Below are 23,110 nucleotides of genomic sequence, written 5' to 3' on the forward strand. Positions count from 1 at the left end.
AATTTAAAAACCAAATAAGATTAAATGAGGATTCCCCACCATTTATTCCCTAATCACATATAAGGCAACAAGATAATAATTAATCCATACCATTTTTTCTTCTTTTTTTTTTTTTTTTTTTTGTTCCCTTTTGTTTTATATTATGTAATTTCCAGGAAAGTGCTTATGTCTGACTTGGTTGGTTGCGAGGCCAACAGGGTCAGAGTTGTAGTTCCCTTGTTTTATTATTTCCCTTTTTTTTGTTGGATGACAATTTCGTGAATAAAATATTTTGAGGAAAAGAAACATATTTTTGCCCAATCAACGCTCTTCTGCTCCTACATGAAGGTGATCAAACGCTCACCTTTCTCTTGGTTTATTTATATCATTTAACAATTAACACCATACATATAAATGGTTTTGATTCAAAATCCATTCTCAACAGCTACTTAAGAGGAGGAAAAGAATAAGAACCACTCCAAGAAACACTCTTTCGAAGAAATCTCAATTTCAACCTTGAAGTTAAAATGGTTCTCTGATAATCCCATGCAAAAGAAAAGACAAAATTAATTAAAGAACCATTTTAACTTAATTTTGAAGCAAAAGAACGAACATCTTATCCCTCTCTCAATGCCAATCCCAGTTTGAAAGTCACCTTCAATGTTAAAAGCCAAATTTGGACTCACATAGCCTTTACATAAAATCAACCAAACTCGAGTCGATGAACAAGAAGACCCAAAACAAATTTATCGTGTCCTTTCTCACCTTCGTTTAGTCATTTTAGCAAACACTTTGCATCGTGTACTGTATTGTAAGCTAAAATTCTGAAGTTTTCATAGATCTGCTTGATATCAGAGGGATATGGGAAAAGGGAAAGTGGGTTTTTCTGTGTTGGCTCTAATGCTGCTGCTAGCTATGGTTTTGGTATCGTCAGCTGCTTCCAGTGATGGTGCGCAGCAAAAGTGGAGAAAGGCGATGTTATCTTCGATGATGCTCAGTAAAGTTGGGTCATCTCTTGTTTTTCCACTTCATGGAAATGTTTATCCTGCTGGGTATGTATACTAGATCTTTGCTTGCCTAGGATATATTATATCAGGCTTTGGTGCTAATTATGTGAAGTGTATGCAGATATGGTCTACTGGTTAGGCTATGATTGCATAAGAATATTTTATTTTAACATCTCTAGGTCGAAATCATACTTTTTCTGAAAAAATAAGATTAACGATTTGCGTTTTGCAGATATTATAATGTTACTCTCAACATAGGGCAGCCATCAAAGCCATACTTTCTTGATGTAGACACGGGAAGTGACCTCACATGGCTCCAATGTGATGCTCCCTGTCGCCAATGTACTGAGGTAACTACTACATATTATTTGGCAGTTGTTTTTAACCGATTTGTCGATTCACAATCTTCTTATCATCTCAATTGGGATTGAAGTTGATTTTAACAGAAAAGCTAATAGTGCAGCAGGTTGGATTGTTATGTCATGGGGTAAACAAGTTTTGCCCTGTTTTTAATGGTTCCATACAGCTTATATCCATTCTAAATATATAGGGACGTGCGATCATTTCTTTAAATCAATGACAAAAAAAATAATAATAATTGTTATGGTTTTTGCAGGCACCTCATCCACTTTACCGACCCAGTAACAACCTAGTGGTTTGTAACGACCCCCTGTGTAGATCCTTGCAGGCGCCTGGTGAGCACAAATGTGAAGATCCAGAGCAGTGTGACTATGAGGTTGAGTATGCGGATGGTGGTTCATCCCTCGGTGTTCTTGTGAGGGATGTATTTCTTCTCAACTTTACCAATGGACAGCGGCTTAATCCTCTTCTGGCCCTCGGGTGAAATTTCTTCTTTGCCTTTCTTTCTTAATTTGTTAAAAGGTCTATTGGACGCTACTTTTATGTGCTGATGTTTACTCTAACATTTAACAGATGCGGATATGATCAGCTTCCAGGTAGATCTCATCATCCCTTGGATGGAATACTTGGCCTGGGCAGGGGAATATCTAGCATCCCATCACAGCTTAGTAGCCAGGGACTGGTGAAAAATGTCATTGGCCACTGTTTAAGTGGGCGTGGTGGAGGTTTCCTCTTCTTTGGAGATGATATTTACGATTCCTCTCGAATAACATGGACCCAAATGTCTCGCGATCATTCGTAATAAGATACCTTCAATCTTCATTTTGGAAATTCTAGCTTAATTTTATATATTTGATTTTCTTTTTCTACTCTTACACACTCTTATTGCCAGAAAATACTACTCTCCTGGATTCTCCGAGTTGATGTTTGATGGAAAATCTACCGGGATCCAAAATTTACTTGTAGCTTTCGACAGTGGGAGCTCATATACTTACCTGAACTCGCAGGCATACAGAGGACTACTATATTCGGTGAGTACAGGTAGCCACAACATATTTTATCGATACATATTAATACAATGATAGCATAATAAACAGCAAAAGCTTTTATGTGCTCAGAAAATTTAAACTTCTTTCCTTACATAAGCAGCTCTCTTTTTCACATAATCAACTATTTCCCATCCTTGCTTTTTTGTATGTATAGTTGAGGACAGCACTATCAGGAAAGCCCTTGAGTGAAGTACCGGACCAAACGCTACCCGTTTGTTGGAAAGGAAAGAAACCTTTCAAAAGCTTACGTGATGTCAAGAAATACTTCAAGTCCTTTGCGTTGGGCTTCGCAAACAGTGGGAGGGCAAGAACTCATTTTGAATTTCCCCCAGAAGCCTATCTTATAATATCAGTAAGTCCAGCATTTTAATTTTGTTCTAGTCCAATTACAAGGAATAATTGCTGTATAACTATTTCCAGTCAAAGGGAAATGCTTGCTTGGGAATTCTAAATGGTACGCAGATAGGTCTTCGTGATCTAAATGTTATCGGAGGTAAAATCTTTGTTTAGTCTTAAGTATGGTTAACTTGATGAATTGAAAATGCAAGAAATTAAATATCTTAATTAAATTTTCTTCTTCAATTTTCTGTTAGACATATCGATGCAAGACAGAATGATGATCTACAACAATGAGAAGCAAGTGATTGGATGGGCACCTGCAAATTGTGAGCGGCTTCCCAAGTCCAAAGCGAGACAATAGTTCTGTTCTCACAACATTTTCATCCAAGAACATATAAAGGCCATTTATATATTTCATTGTAAAGAATTAATTTGAGAAAGCATATTAATTTTACAATAGTTATGTTTGATATTGTAAAGAATCTTATGAAAAGGACAACTATGCCATTTGTAATTTAAGAAAGCATATTAAATTTGCAAAAGTTACTTTAATTTCTAAGACAGAATTGTCTAGTGAGCCATAAAGAACATAAAAAATAATAATCAAATCCATTTCTAGTACGTAATCAGTCATGCTGTTTCATTAATCGAATAAATTGTTGTAGAACCTAATTACATATAAGAATTTTCCTAAAACTACTTGGAATATGATCGATTGGTGGATAGGATAGGATCAAAGTGGCTTGTGTAAATACATGAACATGTCCTCCAAGGGGGAGAATTGATCCATTTGGAACTCAACTTGAGAAGCAAAAGGATCATCTTGAAACCCATCGACGTAACTACTAAAACCAAAATTCAACACGCTCTCGACTTCTTTCTCAGGCGATAGCACGTGCTCCTCCGAGCAACTCGAGTCTGTATGCAATCTGGGTATTGAATCACATGTATCCATCTGTACTAACGGCTCATTGTTATTAATTGACGCTGCAGACATTAAAATCTTTGGTTTTTGCTCCTCCATTTCTGGATATTCTATCAATTTTATATCCACAGTGTACTGCTTCTCAATGCTTCCTTTCTTGTTGTATATTCGACATAATACCCAGTCATCAAGCTGCAAAAACAATTTTTTTTCTTTTAAATCAAAATCAAGAACGAGTTCCAGTAATTTAGATTTATTTCCCAGAAAATTAGCGGAACAATTTCCAATAATTTTATCAAATTACCCTGAGGTTGTTCTTCTTGCGGGCAGACCTATCAACATCGGCAAGCCGATATTCATGCATTATCCAGTTGGTTTTGACTCCTTTTGGAGCTTTTCCAGCGTAAAAAACGAGCGCTTTTTTTATTCCAAGTGGTTTGGGCCGACCAATGGGTTTATCAGCTCCTGTTGCTTTCCAATATCCGCTTCCCGCTGCCCGGTTCGGCCGTGAACCATTGGGGTATTTTCTATCTCTTGGAGAAAAGAAGTACCATTCCTTTTCACCGTACGGAGCCATGTCTGCACCACAACAAAAATTTATATACATCTAAATAATCCGGAAGAAATCTCAAGATCTTTAATTAGAAGAAATCATAAGAATAAATTACCTGGAAGCTGCCAAGGATCATACTTATAAAGATCAATCTCAGCAATGATCGGAACAAAAATAGGCTGCCCTGCGCATTTCCGACACAAGTAATGATTCACCAATTCATCATCTGTTGGATGAAATCTGAACCCAGGAGGTAACTCTAGCTCTGCTCTCTTCATTTCCACTTCCTATCTTCTTCTTCTTTTCCTCTTTGTCTATTACTATAATATTCCCTCTTGCTGCTGCTTGGAGACTCAAACGATGAGCAGAGTGAAACATGGCAGATTGCTTTATATGGGCAATGAATTTTTAACCTTTTTTGTGTCACGTGGGGTCTATCTGTATAACCAAAACGTGGGTTTTGTCGTATTATTTTCCTAGCTGACCGCAGCCGTCGACAATGACATGTGTCCACAGTGGAATCAGAATATGACACGTGTAATGATCTTCTGTCACGGCTTCCGTCACATGCCCGTCCGCAATTGAATGTCGGCCTAACGCCTCCTGGCGTTCGTTGACTGTTTTTTTAATTTTTTTATTAGTCAAACTGATTAGTCAATACTAATCTCTCGTATAACGTTAAACCAATAGAATGGTGCCACGTTTCAAAAGTTTTGCTTGGCACAAAAGCCCTCAAATATGAGTGGATGTGTCAGTCTTTCGAAACTACCGCTTGTCTCGCATGATTACTACTGTTTTTTCGACGGTGGATTAGAATACACGTCATCGTCTTCGACACACACGTATGGAATCGCACGTCATCTTCATTTGTTTATCGGTCTTCGTAGTAAAATGATTCTAAACGTCATCACTTACATGTCCGGGACGCGGGTATTATCTAAATAAGAATAATAATAATTAGGCATGGTCGGTTCAGTGAACCGCCGATTCCGGTTCACTGAACCGTCGGTTCGAGATGTTTAAAATTTTAAACCGGAACCGATCCTTGAACCTCCGGTTCCGGCACGGTTCAGCATGGTTCCGGCGAACCGACGGTTCAAATTACAGTTCCGATTCGGTTCCGGCATTACGGAAATTTTTAAAAAAATAATAAAATTTTGATTCCGAATTCATGAATAAATAATAATTTTAAAATGTTTAAATTTTATTAACTAAATGAATTATTATAAATTTTAAAAGAAAAACATCTATTAACTAACTTAGAACTATTATTACATTAAATTTACAAATTTTGCTAATTTACTAATATAAAAAACTATAAATGGAATATAAAATTAATGAAATGAGTTGAAAATTATTATTTTCAAATACTAAGAAAATTATTTAAAAAATCAAATGAAGTAAATTTATGAATGGAAAAATTTGAGATTAGAGAAAGAATTTGGAATTGGATGTAAGAAAATAAAAAATAAACAATAGATAATTCCAATATTAAGGAAAATAAAGCAATAGAAAAAATAATGAACTATGGAAATTTGAGAGAATTTTGATTGAGAATAAGAGAAGAGTTAGGATATAATTGATTGTGAAATAAAAAATCATCAACTCATCATATTTATACACGTGTCTCATTTATTAGTTTTCCAAATTGTCCCTTATATAATTTAGTAAATTATAGTAAATAAATAAATAAATGATTAAAATGAATAAAATTTATTTACCAAAAAAAAAAATAAAAAACACCTATCATATCAAAAACTATCCGTTACACTCTTTTTTTTTACACTTGAAAGTATTTTTTTTATATAAATCAACTATTCATGTACCATTTTTTATATAAATTTAAGTCAAAAAATGTGTATTTTTTTCACAACTTTTTATAACTTATGTACCATTTTACTTCTCTTCACCATAAATCAAATCAACTACAATCAAATCAATTGATATAAATTTTTTTATAAAAATTTTAAGTTACAATTTTTTGTGTATCCGGTTCGAACCGGACCGGAACTGCCAGTTCACCGCCGGTTCCGGGCCGGTTCCGGTTCATATTTTAACATCTACATGAACCTTAACCGGCCCTTGAACCGCCGGTTCCGGTTCAAAATTATGAACCGCCGGTTTCGGTCCGTTTTCGGTTCGTCTACAGTACGGTTCGGTTCCGGTTAGAACCAAACCGGTGGCCATGCCTAATAATAATAATAATAATGCCATGCGCCCAATATCCTTTCCGTTAGGCATGGCCGGTTCAATGAACCGACGGTTTCGGTTCATTGAACCGCCGGTTCGAGAAGTTTAAAATTTTGAACCGGAACCGGCCCTTGAACCTCCGGTTTTGGTCCGGTTCCGGTTCCGGCACCGTTCAGCACGGTTCCGGCTAACCGACGGTTCAAATTACGGTTCCGATTCGGTTCCGGCATTACGCAAATTTTTAAAAAAATAATAAAATTTTGATTTCGAATTCATGAATAAATAATAATTTTAAAATGTTTAAATTTTATTAACTAAATAAATTATTATAAAATTTTAAAACAAAAACTTCTATTAATTTAGAACTATTATTATATTAAATTTACAAATTTTGCTAACTCACTGATATAGAAATTTTGAGTTACATCCATTCCTACCTCACTTGGATGATGTGATTTTAAATGCCTATTGAGAGTGCCATATCCTCCTCCAAACTTGAATGCATATTCTTTTTTGCAATAATTACATCGAACCGCATTGATTTCTCCATTATCTTGAACAATTTTTGCAAAGTGCTTCTTGAAAATATCTGATTTTGGTGGTTTACCTATTGAAATATTAGGAGATATTGCTTCTTGTGGTGAAAAATCAAACAATGGATCATTTGAATCAATTTCTTCCACGCTTTAAGCAACTCGCTTTCCCTTGGAGATTTGTGAATTGTGTGCCATAATTTTAAATGGAATTATGGAAAAAAAAATGAATAAATGGAATATGAATTTAATAGAATTTAGAATTGGATGTATGAAAATAAAGCAATATTAAGAAGAGGAGAGATAGAATATAATTGGTTGTGAAAAAAAAATAATCAACTCATCATATTTATACATATTTTTCATTTATGTAGTTTCCCAAATTGTCCCTTACAACAGAAAAAAAACAATTATATTTTTGGATAATTTAGTAAATTATAATAAATAAATAATTAATTAAATTATAATAAAATAATTATAGCCGTTTGAACTTTGTTTGAACTTTAAGTTTAACGTTGTGTGAATTTAATGTATATTATATTCATGATAATGATTACATAGGTCAAAAGGTATTTGTAAAAAAAATTTAAACGTTGATGATGTTAAAAAAACAAAAAAAGGTGAATGATGATGTTTTTTTTTTTTTAAAATTAAAATGATGATTTTTTTTTCATAAATAATTTTATATGTGAATCCGGTTCGAACCGGACCGGAACCGACGGTTAACCGCCGGTTCCGGGCCGGTTCAGGTTCATTTTTTAACATTCACATGAACCTTAACCGGCCCTTGAACCGCCGGTTCCGGTTCAAAATTTTGAACCGCCGGTTTCGGTCCGTCTACAGTACGGTTCAGTTCCGGTTCGGTTCCGATTAAAACCGAACCGGTGGCCATGCCTACTTTCCGTGTTTAGTACAGAGGAAAAAATAAATAAATAAAAGGCTCAATTTATTCCTGAATCTCAAACAACATATTACTAATGCCCTGTGCCGAATATCCTTTATGTGTCTAGTACATAGAAAAAAAATGTGAAAAAAGTTAAATTTATCTCTGAATTTGGGACAATATATAATTTATCTAAAAATTTATTTTTTATATAAATTATTCTTGAAATTTGTATCAAAAGTAAAAACTGCTTAATTTTTATCCTAAAAAATAAATTATTTGATATAAATCAAATATGGTTAAAAAAAGTAGTTAAATATTTTATCTAAATCAACTATAATTTAAAAAAATCAAAAAATAAATATTTTTTAACCAAATATTTCAATATAATCAAATCTTTTCTAATTCTATAATTTTGTTAAATTACATATTTGTTAAATTATTTTTAAATCAAATACTATAAATTTTTATAATTATTATATATTTTTAAATTATTTTAGATTCTAATTTTAAATTTTTAAATAATTTTTATTAGTTAAAATTATAAAAAAAATTCTCAAAAAATTTGGCATTTTATTTTTTTGGTGCAAATTCAAGGGCAAATTATACAAAAAGTTAATTTTTGAGCAAATTATATATTATATCCAAATTCATAAGGCAAATTGAGCCTTAATTCGAAAAAACACTAACCAACATAATACCACACAACAAACAACTACTAACATTGTGTTCGGAATGGACGAGAAAAATAATAACAAGGAAGGAAATTTAAGAAAAATTAAGGGAGAATTATATTACTTTCTTTCTTCATTTATTTATCACACTATATTTGGATAAATAGAAAATAGAAAGAGAGAAAATAAAACTTCATTCATTACATGTTTACATTTTCACCATTATCTATATTTTATAAATATGGAAATAAGGGGAATAATGAGATTTTTTATAATATCTAATAGACTAAATAAATGATTCAATGATTTGAAGACTTTCTTTTCTTAATGTAAATACGTACTCAGGAACTAAGCAGTAATCCAAATCTTCAACCTACGGTTGAATACAGGTATTCAAGAACTAACTAGTAATCCAAATCTTTAATCTACACTAGATGAAATCATGATGTTAAATATAAAACTCAGTAGTGCTCAATACCTATATGCAATCGCACATACAAAACAAATATGGTTCATTGAAAACCATATCTAATAGAATTATTTAAAGTTCAAGGCATACAAACTATCATCATTCATAGATTCATATTTACAAGTATACTCATAATCCATAGTCATATCAATAGGCATAAACATTAATATCTAGAAGTTCTTATCAAGCAAATTTTCAATGTTCCACAAGTATAAGTATTCTCATATCAAAATAAGACAAGTATTATAATCCAGTACATATATAAGTACTTAATATTAACCATGAGTACACAGATAAGCAACAGATAGAATATTATCAATTCATATCATAATCCAAAATAGCGTTTCACAGTCACATCACTTAATATCTTTTATTATTGGACCTTATCAGTAACTTAAAAGAAGCAAAAGTACTTAATATTCCACAAGTATAAATATTCTCATATCATAATAAGACAAGTATTGTAATCCAGTATATACACAATTACTTAATATTAACCATGAATACACAGATAAGCAACAGATAGAATATTATTAATTCATATCATAATCCAATATAGCTTTTGACGGTTACATCACTTAATATCTTTTATTATTGGGTCTTATTAGTAACTGAGAAGAAACAGAAGCAGAACAAATAATAGAAATAGTATCTGAATCAAAGTCAAATTTACACTGGCTAGATAGCCTTTTATTACAGTAGGCTTAAAAGCCTTTCAGAAATAATGGAGCACGTCCACTCATTCAATAGACATCCATGACATATGATCATAGCTCAATCCAGTTTATATATAAGTAGCATGCTCTTTGTTTTCAAAATAGAATAGCCACATTCTAACAACCATTCAACCAAGTACATAATAAGAGTCCAAATATTTATTATTTCATTCAAATTATTTCAATTCCAATTCCAGATAATAACCATGTATTTATATATTCACATAATTATTCATAAAGTCCACAACAAATAGGTTCTTACCTCTCAGCAATATCACCTAATTAAGATTCATAGGAACTCATAATTCCATATGAACCTCAACCTCATAGCATGCTCAAACTCAAATTAGTTTATACTCATCAATAGCAATAGACAATAGCCAAACAATATTATTCAAGCTTATCTCATTGAACTTAAACGCTTAAGTACACAACATAAGTAAACCATCAAAGGAAACTTACTCACCTCAAGCTTATAGCTTCGGCCTCTTTTAGGCTCTTTGCTAAAATACCACTTTCATTCAATTAATCATGCATTTATACCTTACAAGGTTCTAATTGAAAGACTATCAATTCAAAATAACTCAATCATGCATGCAGCCTAGAAACATCCATGATTTAATCACATAATAACATCATAAAAACATCCAATTGCACTCAATGCATTCAATTTACATATATAGACTGATATCCTGAAAATCCTCAATTATGGTTCAATTCATGACCTAAAACCCAAATTCAAGTACTATTATTCAAGTTAAGTATAATTGACCAATTAAAAACCATACGTAATACCCTTAATCTGATAGTTCTAGAAGTTCTAGTTATGTTGTTAATTAATATTATCCGGATAGCTAGAATAATTGGGATTATCTCAATTTTAATATGTAGGACTACTAATTATAAGTTATAATGTAAGTTAAGGTTAAATTGCACTATGGGAATTAAATTAGATTAAGGTTAAGTGAATTTAAGTTATCGTGATGAGAAGCTAGCACGTGAAGCTCCTCAATCAAGTATTTTGAATTAGTACTTAAAACAATTAATATTTAAATGTCTAAGTGTTTGATTAACAATTACTATTGTATTTTTTTTAATAGTTATTAAATGATTGAAACTTAGAATTGTAGGGCTTCTCCCAAAACGGGAGCCCTTCCAGAAATTCTCGAAGGCCTAAGTTGAACCTAGACCTAGGAGGGGGTTTGTAAACAGTTTTCAACCAGCAATAGATGCGCCTCGGTTAGAACCTCATGAGCTGCGTCATTGCCCCAAGCGCAAAGACGTTTGTTTTTCTTTTTGTCAAAAATATATCTATCTCCTTTAAAAAGAATTATATCTATGTATTAACAAAATTATTATCCTTATAACTATTAACAAAATTTTCAACAGGTGTAAAAGATATATGTTATATTTAATCATCATACCTTATCAACTAAAAAATCTTATCGATTTAAAAATTTAAAATTTTTCCAAAAAATTTCAAGTTTCTTTTTTAAATGTGGATGCAATCCACTATTATTTAAATCTAAAATTCAAATCCGAATTTATAATATATCTAAATAGAATAAATAAGACATAAGAGTATACAAAAATATATTTTGAATCTCAAATAATAATATTATTATTAATTAAAATTTTATTTTAAAATATGTTTAATTACTTTTATTCAAAAATAAAAAATTTGAATAAATTAATATCATATTTCAGTAATAATATTTATTTAAAAAGTATATAAACACTCGCGCGCAAAAACGAAATAACAATTAGTATAGGTAAGAATAATTGAAATTAATACTTAAAACAATTAATATTTAAATGTCTAAGTGTTTGATTAAGATTTAATTGGTTTAATTGAATTATAATACTTAAAGAATAATTAAAGATAAAGAATTAAAAAAAGAAAAGAAAAGAAAACAATAGAAATGTTATTAAGGTGGGATAGTGATGGAATTTGTACTAAAGCTTAGGGTATATACATAACTTTAGAAGCAAAAGGACAATTCCACCTCTTTCTTTTTACTCTTTATTTGGCCAACCCACTCTTTCTTCTTCATTCTTGATCTAAAGCTTTTTCTTGTTTCTTCCTTATGCTTGGCCGAGCACTAACAAAGAGAGGATAACATGTTTTAGTTGATTTAAAGAAGAAGAAGAGGATTTAAGATAGAAATTAAGCAAGGAAATAACAAGGGTTAGTAATTCTTTCTTGTTTCATGATTATATGGTTTTAGTATATTAGGTTTTAATATTAAGTATATAAGTTTTAGGGGTAGGGATGACAATTTAACCTGATCCGATGGGAACCCGTTCCGACTCGATTTTGACGGATTTGGGTAGTGTACAAATGGGTTCGAGATGGATTTGAGTAGTAATTTTAGTGCTCGCATTGAGTTCAGAGTGGATACGGGTTCAAGTGGATGAGTAACGGGTTTAGAGCGGATACGGGTTCAAGTGGATGAGTAACGGGTTCAGAGTGGATACGGGTTCAAGTGGATGAGCAACGGGTACCCAATAATAACCGGGTCTGGGACGGGTACCCGCTACCTGAACCCCGTTACCATATGATTTAAGCAAAATTTTAATTTATAATAATATTGAACCCATATGATTTAAGCAAAATTTTAATTTATAATAATTTTGAACCTATGACCTTTGTGTATTAATTAAATTACCTTACCATCAAGTTATTTAACATTCTTATGTAAAAAATATGCAACAAATATATATATTGGCAACTATAATAATTTGTACTTTAAACATTTATTAATGAATCCACGGTATTATTGAATAGTAATATAATCTTATTTATAAGTAAAATTTTAATCAAATTTTTATAATATCATAATACATTGAATTTAAGTTTTTTTTCATAAAATATATTAAACAAAATTATATATATAGTATTCATGTAATGTTTTAATAATTTAATTGAATATTTTATATTTTTGTAATTATAAAATTTATTAATTGAATAGAATGATAATAATGTTATCATTAAAAATTTTTAAAGCTACTTATTAACATCACTAGTAAACTTCTAATGATAATTATAATTAGATCTTAATTTAAAATATGACTCATGTAGAATATAAAATCTACATAGACTTTTAGTAAATTATAATATGACTCATATAAAATATCACTAATGAACTTATAACTATAATTACAATTGGATCTTAGTTAAATGTCTTTTTATTTTTTTATTAGTATCATCATATATATAAGTATACTTATACTTAGAAGTCTAGTGTCTATAGGTTAAGGATTACAACAACCATAATTAATTATAACCTACTAAGTATATTCTCTAATTTAAAAATATTAAACTTAATGCTTTATATAATATTTTGTTTTTTTTTTTTTTTTGAAAAGAATATAATATTTTGTTATTACACTTACTATAATATTGAAATATAATTATAGCTTTTTAATTAATTAATAATAATAATAATAATAATAATAATAATAAAACTTTAATAATAATAAATTAATAACAATAATAATAACTTTAATAATAATAATAATAACAAAAATAACTACTTTACCATCAAAACGACGTAGTTTTGATGCAGGAGGTTTAAAAACCCATAAACAAACAAAGATCTCTCGAATCTCAACTCAAAGTCTAGCGTTTCTCCTCTCCCTCCCTCTACCTGTGCCGCTCTCGTTCTCTCCTTCTACAGCCACAGTCTTTCTTTATACCTCCCGTCGCTTTTGTTCTTCACCGTCGCCTCTGCAGCAGCCGCAGTCGTGCTCTTCAAGCGTACAAGAGCTAGGTTCGTTCTTGATTATTTTTATTTCGTTCACATTTTTTTTTCTTTGTTTTGCTTCGCCCTTTTTCCTTTTTCTTTTTGTTTTTTTTTTAATATATAAATACATATAAAACAGACAAAGAGAAGGAATTGTTGAAGATATTGTTGAATTAATTTGTGGGTTCAGCCGAGAGATATATGTTTATTGTTTTATTTTTTCGTTTGTGGATTTTGTGCATGTTTTACTTGTTGAGAATATCTATATTAAAAGGCAAAAGGATGGTGAATATAAGCTGATTCGTGGCTATATGAGTGAAATCTGACATGTTTGGCTTGTTAATTCAAAGTTTAATTTGTTAATAATGATTAAAGTTGTGTAGAGATACTGAGAATGAGATTATTTGCATATAATTGTCATAAAATTGCATATATATATATATATATCTATGATTTGTATTTTGTGATTTTATATAGGGATGAAATTTTTTCTGACTTGATAATGGAGTTCTTGTTCTTATTTATTTTTCAGATTTTTGTTCATGCGCAGAGTCGAATGTATGCTTGTTGTGCGGAAGAAGATAAGCTGATTGTTAATCCTTGCAATCTTGGGTCTTGAAAAAGTGGAGTTCAAGAATTACATTCATGTAAAATTTCTTCCGTTGTTATTGTAATTTTGTTCTGTTTTAATGTACTTTTTAATTCAGTAATTTTTTTTATTGAGATACTTTTTAATATGTTCTATATGGATTTAGTTCTCATTCAAGGATTATGTTTATGTAAACGGGTTCAGTTAGTATGCGGCTAATTTTAAACGGATTTGGGACGAGTTTGGGTATTATTGGTTTATTCCTTAACGGATTCGGGTACTTAAAATGATAACGGATTCGGGGTCGGATAGTTTATTTTTTTGCGGGTACTCGCCCCGCCATCCCTAATTAGGGGTTTTGTAATCAAATGATTTTAATTAAAATTAAAGAGGATAATAAGTTATTTGAATTGATTTAATGAAAAATTTGTACTTAAAATTGGAAAAAAGGGAAGAAAATTCTTTTGGTATTGTTGGTGGTTTCGCCAAGTTGTGTAGCTTTAAGAGGAATAGTTTGTAATGGATGGCTATGTAGTCGAATGATAGTATAAGATGAACTAATAAAGGTTATGGGATTGAATTTCACGATTGATAAAAGAAGATAACAAAGGTAAACTCATTGAAAGGTTATTACATGTGTACTGCCTAGAAATTCAGTCACAAAGATTGAATTAGTTAAATAGGTAAATGAACTCTAAAAATTATGAAATTTTACAGGGAACTATTTTAGAATGTTCGAAAGGTTGTGGTAAAAGGGCTGGTGTAATAGATGAGTAGAAGTGGAGTTATAGTTAAAAGAATGCAGGCTGCTGAATGAAAAATCTGACTGAAAATTAGGTACTGTGTTTAGGTTATTTAGCTATGCAAATGAATTCCAAAATTCATAAAATTTTATATGAAAGTAGCCTGAGATGTGAGAAAGATATTATTAAAATTTCAGACAAATAAATTTAAGAAACTAGAGATATAGCTAAAGGAAGACAAACTACTCATATGATGGAAACCTTGTGTTCCATTAGTTTGTAAGGAGTTTAGCATATTTTTGATATGTTATTAAGTCCAATTATTTTAGTTATTATTTTTATAATTCTAGAATGAGATTAAGTATTAGAAGTGGAGTATTTCATGCCTAAAATAAAGACAAATAATACTTGGTCAAGCATAGAGAAATTAGAGGAAAAGCATGAACACTATATTATATTACTTAATTTATATTTCTATGATAGTATGTGTAGGTCTAATGTATGTAGTATGAAATTAATATTAATATTAATTTCATGTTATAGTTTTTGAGAGTAGAGGATTGAAAAATAAGTTAATATCTAGAGGAGAAAGGCTAGAGGAGCCTTCCAATTAAGGTTAGTGCATTACTCCTTTCTTATTTTGTTAAAATCAAAATGTATTCATTTCACATTTAACTTCACAAAGAGGCTTATGAATAAAAGGAAATATTAGAATAAGGGTTTTATGGATTTGAAAGAAAGAAGCATGACTTGATACCTTATGTTTTTAATGATTTTTTAAAAAAAAATAGATTGAAAGTTGTTTATATGAGAAAGGAGGATGTTGGCCAATTATTATCTGTAGTATGACGGATGGCCGTAAATGAATGTCTTTAGTAGTGTTTATGGAAATTGAATTGTTGCCCAATGTGTTTTCAATTATGCTTAAAATATGGAATGATTTATAGTCTCGTAGCAATTAATAGACATAGTTATCGCTGATATCACTTCATTTGTTAAAGTTGATATTGTGATTGATTTGCAAATAAAATTGCAAATGATATCATTCCTCCTAGATGAGGTTGAGATTGCCCCTCTTTTGTTGATATTTATATCACAGATTGAGGTCGAGATAGGTTTGTCTTAATGAGCTCATAGGACACTGATGACCCTTCAGATTGAGTCTATTTAGGCTGCTGAGACTAAACTGGATAATGTCAAATTTCTTGTATTGATGTATTTCCTATAATTATGATGCTCTATAATCATTTTCACACAAAGGTAGTTATTGATTTTTAAGCAAAGAATTTCTATCATTATTATTGATATACTTTCTTACTAAAGTCTGAGTTAAAGAAAGATTGATTTTCAAGAAAGATTAAATGAAAAAGATCTTCATATGAAGTTTTAATTACAGTTATAGATAACATTGAAAATTTGTGTATTTTGGCTTGATTTTATATATATGCACCACTAAGCAATTTGCTTAGCAATAGTGTTTTCCATACTATTGCAGGGAAAGAAAAGGAGAAAGTAGGAGAGGCGAGTCCTACTAGTCGTGGGATTCCTTTTTGTTTAATGTAGATAAAGGAGTTACTACTGTAGCTATTGTGTATATTGTTTCTTTTTTGGATTTTGTATGATGTATTAAAACATTAACGGAACAATCAAATGTGTATGAGCAAATATATGTAATTAAAGTTTATGTAAACTCTCAATGCTAGTATATAGTACAAGCTATACATACATACATACATATATATGCCTTTATTACTTGAAGTAATTTACTCATACTATTACTTATACATGAAAATTAGATCAATCCAGTATGTAGCTGCATTTTAATTGGGCTTATATGGGTTATGGAACCACTTGCGATGGATGGACATGAATAATTGTAAAACAAAAATTTATGATGTTATAAATACTTTTCCTTATATATATAATGTATATTTTAAAATGGAAAGAGCTTTTGACCCTATTTTTAAGTAATGTTTTTAAAAATAATTAGCTAATAAAGATGTATTTTAATAAAATTATTTTATTTAAATCCATGTAGTATGTTTATTAAGTTCTTATTCAGAATAAGTGCTTAATAAATATATTACGGGCGACATGCCACGTCTTACAGTGGAGTAAGGTGTGACACCATACTTAAGCCATGCATAGGTTGTAATCACTTGAAGTTAACATACAACGTGTCATACACAAGTATAAGTTCGACCAACCTAAGTTACTGGGCTTAAGAAGGTGATTTCATGCAATTTATCATGTTATAAATCAATTAATTGATTCATCAATTGGACTAATAACACATTCACATAACTATAATTAGGTTCAATTAGACAGAATTCTCCTAACTAGGTCATAATATGATCCTTAGACTTACAATCAAACCTCAATCAAGCTTCACATTTAATTAGTAAGACTCATTACTTCATTAACTACAAGAAATATAGAATATTGTGATAAATTTCCTTGTGACAATTTTTTTTTTCACCTAAAACAGCTCCTTTTGTGACAAAACAAAATTCCATCACTCTACACATGAAAAAGGTGCCAAATTGTGACAAAACAGAAATTTATCATAATAATTGACCATAATTAAGGAAGACACAAGAAGTATAGTTACAAAAAAGAGCATGTCAAAAATTTGTCACTAAATCTTAGCGCCAAAAGTTTTTATAATGAATACATTTTGTCACTATGGACATTTATCATAATAAATATAATTAATTACAAAAGAATTATTTTTTTTCATCATATATAAACTAGTGGTAACAAATTATATATGTGGTAATAAATTTCCATATATCATGACCAAATTTTTGTCACAAGACAAGTGTAATAATATGTAATTATAGTAAAGGGAAATAATTGTAAAACTTTTTTGAATTACATAGCTTTTTTAGTCCTCAATATTATTTTGATAACTACAAGTTTATTATATTTTATCAACTTATGTTTAAATATTAATGTTTTCAATATTAAGGTAATAATTTCCAAAGACAATAAAATAAACATATATTGAAACTAGCTCGTTATGATATGTAAACAATATTAAAGAATTGGAACCTGACCTTCCCCTGCCTTTGTACAAAACATCTTAGTCATTCTAGGGGAAAAGTACAGCTAGCTTTATTAGGAAAAAAAGAAAACAATATAAGCTATTACTAAGTAATGGCTTCTTCCAATATTTAGTAAATCAATATAGTCCAATCCCAACCAATTGTAGATATTATGAGTTTCAATTTAAAATTTTTTATTAACACACAAAATTATGTATTTTGAAGCACACGTATATTTGAGACCCAAATAAGAGCTCCGTGTATGTCCCTTCTTTTACACAAAAACTATTGGAAATAAAATTAAGATTTATATATGGAATTTAGATTGAAATTCTTTTTCTTCATGTTGTTGAACATTTAATTTTATCATTAACTTATAGCATTAAATTTCAAATTTTATAATAAAAAAATAACTAAATCTTTTACCATTAAAAGAAGTATCTCAATTTTTTTTTTTTTTGAATTTTAATCATCCTCCATAGAGGATCTTGTTTCTGTTCTTATTTTCAGGGGATCACATTCCCAATAATGGTGGTGATATGGATAACATAAAGAAAGATTAAAAAAATGTAATTAAGTTCTGCCAAAATCTAATGCAATTGGGAAAATATAACACCCTAGATGCAACGAAAGTCTCATACCCAAATGTTATACAAATTAAGTATTTAGAGAAAAAAAAAAAGAATGAATGACCTATTTAAATGATAAAAGACTAGTGAAATGATGAACAAAAATTAAGAGTTAAATGAGAATAAAATGCTAAAGAAATCAAGTATAAGCTTAAGTATTAAAAATGTGAAATGACCAAATTAGACACCTAAATTATTAATGAACCAAAATGGTTAAAGGCGATAAAAATGATATTTCATTCATATAGGTTGTAGCCTATTCTATACACATCAAAGCAAAGCAAGTGAATCATATCTCTATTTAAAAGCAAGGAGAACAAATTGAATAAGCTATTAGTGTAAGGCAAAACTTGCCACTTCACCTCTTCACCTCCAAAACGGACCTCTTCACCTCCAAAACGCAGCATTCATTCTCCTTCTTCTTTTTAGCATTTTTCAACCTGCCATAGCTCTGTGAATTTAATGTGAAAAAATATTTTCTTACTTTTTTTTCATCAATAGGGACACATATATATATACACATACAAGATACTATAAAACTATTAGGAATCTAACTGCTAACAGAGTTCTATTTACAACTAATCCTTAACACTCCCCCTCAAGTTTTTGGAGCATAGATGTTAATCATGCCCAAATTGTTACAAAGATAGTCCACCCGAGGTCCATTTAGAGTTTTTGTAAAGATATCTCCTAACTGTTCACTTGTTTTAACGTGCCCTGTAGAGATAACATCCTATTGTATCTTTTCACGAATGAAATGACAATCAATCTCGATATGTTTTGTTTGTTCATGGAATACTGGATTTGATGCAATGTGAAGAGCAGCTTGATTATCACACCATAACTTAGCAGACAAGGATGACTTGAAGCCAATTTCCTCTAACAACTGACGAATCCAAATTAATTCACAAGCAGATTGTGCCATAGCTCGATATTCTGATTTAACACTCGATCGTGAGAATACATTTTGTTTCTTGCTCCTCCATGATATCAAGTTTCCACTTACAAAGACACAATATCCTGAAGTTGATCTTCTATTAACCTTCAAACCTGCCCAATCCGCATATGAAAAACACTCAATGTCCAAATGCCCATGATTACTGTAAAGCAGGCCATGACCTGGATTACCTTTCAAGTAGCAGAAAATCTGTCCTAAAGCTTCCCAATGGATAACAGTGGGAGAAGACATAAACTGGTTTAAGACGCTCATAGAGTAAGCAATATCTGGACGTGTTACTGTAAGATAATTCAATTTGCCCACTAACCTTCTATACATCTCAGGATCATCAAATAGCTCACCATCAATTGAAAGTTGCAAATTAGGAGTCATTAGAGCACTGCATGGCTTCGTACCCAACTTTCCAATTTCCTTCAGTAAGTCAAGGACATACTTCCTTTAAGATAAAAAGATGCCTCTCTTACACCTAGACACTTCAATACCCAAAAAATACTTCAACAATCCTAAATCTTTTGTTTGGAACTGAGTTTAGAGAAATGATTTGAGTGATGTAATGCGGCTGAATCACTCCCTGCAATAACAATGTCATCAACATAAACCACAAGTAGAATCAAACCAGTCTTAGTACTTCTAAAAAATACAGAATGATCAGAAGTACTCTTCTGCATGCTACATTGATGTACCACATTGCAAAATCTACCAAACCAAGCTCGAGGACTCTGTTTTAGGCCGTAAAAAGATTTTCGAAGTTAACACACTTTAATCGACTCCCCCTGAGCAACAAAGCCTAGTGGTTGCTCCATGTAAACTTCCTCCTAAAGATCCCCATGAAGAAAGGCATTCTTAACGTCCAGCTGATGTAAAGGCCAATCAAAAGTAGCTGCTATGGAAATAAATAATCGAACAAAAGACAATTTAGCGACAGTAGAAAAAGTATCAGAATAATCAAGGCCATAAATCTGAGAATAGCCCTTTGCAACTAATCGAGCCTTAAGACGAGTAACAGACCCATCAGGATTCACTTTAACGGTGAAAACCCACTTACAACCAATAGCTTTCTTATCTGTCGGGAGAGGCACAAGATCCCAAGTACCATTAGTATCTAAGGCAACCATCTCCTCTTTCATTGCTGCACACCAACCAGGATGGGACAAAGCTTGGACAACAGTTTTAGGTATAGAGACAGAGTCTAGGTTACTTACAAAACAACGAGATGAAGAAGAAAGATGATCATAATTGACAAAAGAGGAAATAGGATAGGTACACTTGTGTTTACCTTTTCGAAGAGCAATGGGAAGGTTAAGGTTTGACTGGGGAGTGGATGGCACAGGCTCAGGTTGAGTGGAGTGAACCGGATCTTCTGTGGAAGCGGTAGGTGGAGAAAGTGAGTCAAGAGTTCTTGGTCCCCTGGAATAAACCTGTTCAAAATAAGGGCGAGCAGATGCTGGTGCAGGAGCGGGAAAAGGAGCAGACGCTGCAGTAGGGGCAGTTGCAAGTTCAGGAATAGGAGCAGGAGAGTTATGAAATTGCTGGATAGTATAAACTAAAAACTCATCATCCTCCCTCTCACTCTTATATTAGAAGGAAAAAAATGGAGTATTCTCAAAAAATGTGACATCTGCAGAAATAATATAACGTTCAAGATCGGGAGAGAAACAACGATAACCTTTTTGACACCGAGAATACCCAAGGAAAACACAATGAAGGGACTTTGGATCTAATTTGGAAACCTGTGGATGAACATCACGAACAAAACAAGTACAACCAAAAATATGATGTTCAATGGGGATAGAAGCTTAGAAGGAAACAAGACATTATAAGGAATTGTTCCATAAAGCACAGAAGAAGACATGCGATTAATAAAAAAACATGCAGTAGAGTCAGCATCAGCCCAAAAATGTTTAAGGACCTTCATTTGGAATAAAAGTGCCCTAGCAACCTCAAGAAGATATCGATTTTTTCTTTTTGCAGCCCCATTTTGGGAAGGAGTATCAACACAAGATGTTTGATGGAGAATACCATTATGTGACATATAAGATTGGAAGGAACTAGATAGATATTCTTTAGCATTATCACTGTGCAATATGTGAACAGAGGTATTAAATTGAGTTTTAATCTCTAATAGCCTCACAAAGCGGGCAAATTTGTTACGTTATAATCGCATGATTTGCACGATTGCGTGTTTGTTTTTATACATTTTATATTTCCTTTTGTTGTTTTTGGTTTAAAGTTGTTTTAGGAATAAATTTGAACAAAGGATTGGAAAAGGCTTGTTTTTAAGAAGAAAAGAATAAAAAATTTGACTAAGTATGGGAAAGGAGTTTTCTGCCAAGGAAATTCGCGACCGCGAATGAAGTCACGCTGCATGGGAACATATGGTAATTCGCGAGCTCGATTTATAGAGGCACGGGCGTGATTTGTATGGCAGGAGGTCCATAAAGCATCAGGTAGAACTCATGAGCGCGACATTATATTTCGCGAGCGCGAGGAACACAACTAAAACGGCAGAATAGTACCAGGTCAAATTCGCGAGGGCAACACTTAAATTCGCGAGCACGACGAGCGCTCAAGAAGAGGCAGAGAGATCAGAAGAAGTGATCGCGAGCGCGAATTGCTTTTCCAGAAGACTTCAACTGCTACCTTTTCACCAGAAGTTGTTTCCTTCCATGAATAGGTTGGAACTTCTCCCATCAGAAGTCAGTTGAAGCACCCTTTGGCCAACCAATCACCATCATAACCAACATCCTCTTCTTATTCTATAAATTGCAATCCAAATTAAGAGGAATATACACAGAAAAAATATATAGAAAAAAGAAGAAAAATGTAGAATTAGAATACAGCAGAAAAATAATAAAGTAGTACTTAGAATTAGGATGACGAGAGTCACTTATTATTGTTTGTGCAAAGAACATTAAGGAGTTCCTCGAGGTGTGACGCCCTCCGGAGGCTTGAGTTGGATTACTTACATCTTTCTCTTGTTTTATTAAAGACTTTTTGTATGTTGTTCTTCATTATTTTTCTATGCAAAGCAATAATATTATTTGGTTTCATTCAATAAAAGTTTCTTTAACTTATCTTTTGATCTTTATTTAATCAAGTTTACTTAATTATATTCTCAGAAAGAAATAATTAAGTAAAGATCAAAGAGATAGAATTCATTTAGTTGGGTTTGCATGTGAATCTTTAACTTGCTTTGTCAAAATTAAGTCTATCTTATTGAAATAATCAAAGAATGAGAACTAGGGTTAATATTTGATAAAGTAAGGCATTTGTTTGTATGTAGAGATACATACAATAAAAAGAGTAATTCTGTACCAAGAGGTTGAATTATACTTTACCACATGTGATTAAAGAATTATTTGTTGCATGTTACATGTTTTGCTATAGAAAAAGAAAATCCACTGCATAATCAATTCTTCTAAGTATTTTACTATATCCTTATCAATAGAATTAAGTAGTATATTTAGTTAAAGTTTAAATAGAATCATAGTTTAATCATTTCATGTTTTATTACTGTAAACATAAGTGTTAAGGATAAAGTAGCAAAGTGGACATAACCCGTTCCTTGTGGGATTGATCTTTTTATTACTACGTTGCGATCCGTATACTTGCGGGTAGTCAAGGAGTGCAATAAGTTTTTGGCGCCGTTGCCGGGGAACGATGTTTTGTCATTTAATGAAAAGTTCTGATTTATGATTTACAGCACTTTTTCAAGTGTGTA

The 23,110-nt window shown here is 31.4% G+C and overlaps 2 protein-coding genes, 1 long non-coding RNA gene and 1 other non-coding gene across 4 annotated transcripts; 2 read left to right on the forward strand and 2 right to left on the reverse strand.

The window, feature by feature from the left end:
- The first annotated feature begins 285 nt into the window (after positions 1 to 285).
- On the forward strand, positions 286 to 3,300 carry LOC105646389 (aspartic proteinase Asp1). Its single transcript, XM_012232236.4, has 8 exons — positions 286 to 1,031; positions 1,219 to 1,336; positions 1,603 to 1,826; positions 1,920 to 2,144; positions 2,239 to 2,377; positions 2,550 to 2,747; positions 2,816 to 2,888; positions 2,989 to 3,300. The coding sequence occupies exons 1-8, from the start codon at positions 841 to 843 to the stop codon at positions 3,093 to 3,095; spliced, it is 1,275 nt and encodes a 424-aa protein (XP_012087626.1). The 5' UTR covers positions 286 to 840; the 3' UTR covers positions 3,096 to 3,300.
- A 46-nt stretch (positions 3,301 to 3,346) lies between these two features.
- Positions 3,347 to 4,582, reverse strand: LOC105646388 (NAC domain-containing protein 2). The gene is made up of 3 exons (XM_012232235.4): positions 4,328 to 4,582; positions 3,964 to 4,238; positions 3,347 to 3,851 (listed from the first exon to the last, which is right to left on the reverse strand). The coding sequence occupies exons 1-3, from the start codon at positions 4,488 to 4,490 to the stop codon at positions 3,468 to 3,470; spliced, it is 822 nt and encodes a 273-aa protein (XP_012087625.1). The 5' UTR covers positions 4,491 to 4,582; the 3' UTR covers positions 3,347 to 3,467.
- Positions 4,583 to 10,807: 6,225 nt separating this feature from the next.
- On the reverse strand, positions 10,808 to 10,959 carry LOC119371238 (U4 spliceosomal RNA). Its single transcript, XR_005178035.1, has one exon. It is a non-coding gene; the product is annotated as a U4 spliceosomal RNA (small nuclear RNA).
- A 2,329-nt stretch (positions 10,960 to 13,288) lies between these two features.
- LOC110010775 (uncharacterized) lies at positions 13,289 to 14,133 on the forward strand. Its single transcript, XR_002285793.3, has 2 exons — positions 13,289 to 13,450; positions 13,956 to 14,133. It is a non-coding gene; the product is annotated as an uncharacterized LOC110010775 (long non-coding RNA).
- The last annotated feature ends 8,977 nt before the right edge of the window (positions 14,134 to 23,110 follow it).

Source organism: Jatropha curcas, chromosome 3, assembly GCF_041381405.1.
Source record: "Jatropha curcas cultivar XTBG-Jc1 chromosome 3, XTBG_Jcur_1.0, whole genome shotgun sequence".
Classification (NCBI taxonomy): Eukaryota; Viridiplantae; Streptophyta; class Magnoliopsida; order Malpighiales; family Euphorbiaceae; genus Jatropha; species Jatropha curcas.

Coding starts and splice junctions, on each gene's coding strand:
- LOC105646388 (XM_012232235.4), bottom strand. CDS start 4,490: ATGAAGAGAGCAGAGCTAGAGTTACCTCCTGGGTTCAGATTTCATCCA. Junction 4,239..4,327: donor TGATCCTTGGCAGCTTCCAG/GTAATTTATTCT, acceptor GTTGTGGTGCAG/ACATGGCTCCGTACGGTGAA. Junction 3,852..3,963: donor GCAAGAAGAACAACCTCAGG/GTAATTTGATAA, acceptor TTGTTTTTGCAG/CTTGATGACTGGGTATTATG.
- LOC105646389 (XM_012232236.4), top strand. CDS start 841: ATGGGAAAAGGGAAAGTGGGTTTTTCTGTGTTGGCTCTAATGCTGCTG. Junction 1,032..1,218: donor GGAAATGTTTATCCTGCTGG/GTATGTATACTA, acceptor TGCGTTTTGCAG/ATATTATAATGTTACTCTCA. Junction 2,145..2,238: donor CAAATGTCTCGCGATCATTC/GTAATAAGATAC, acceptor TCTTATTGCCAG/AAAATACTACTCTCCTGGAT.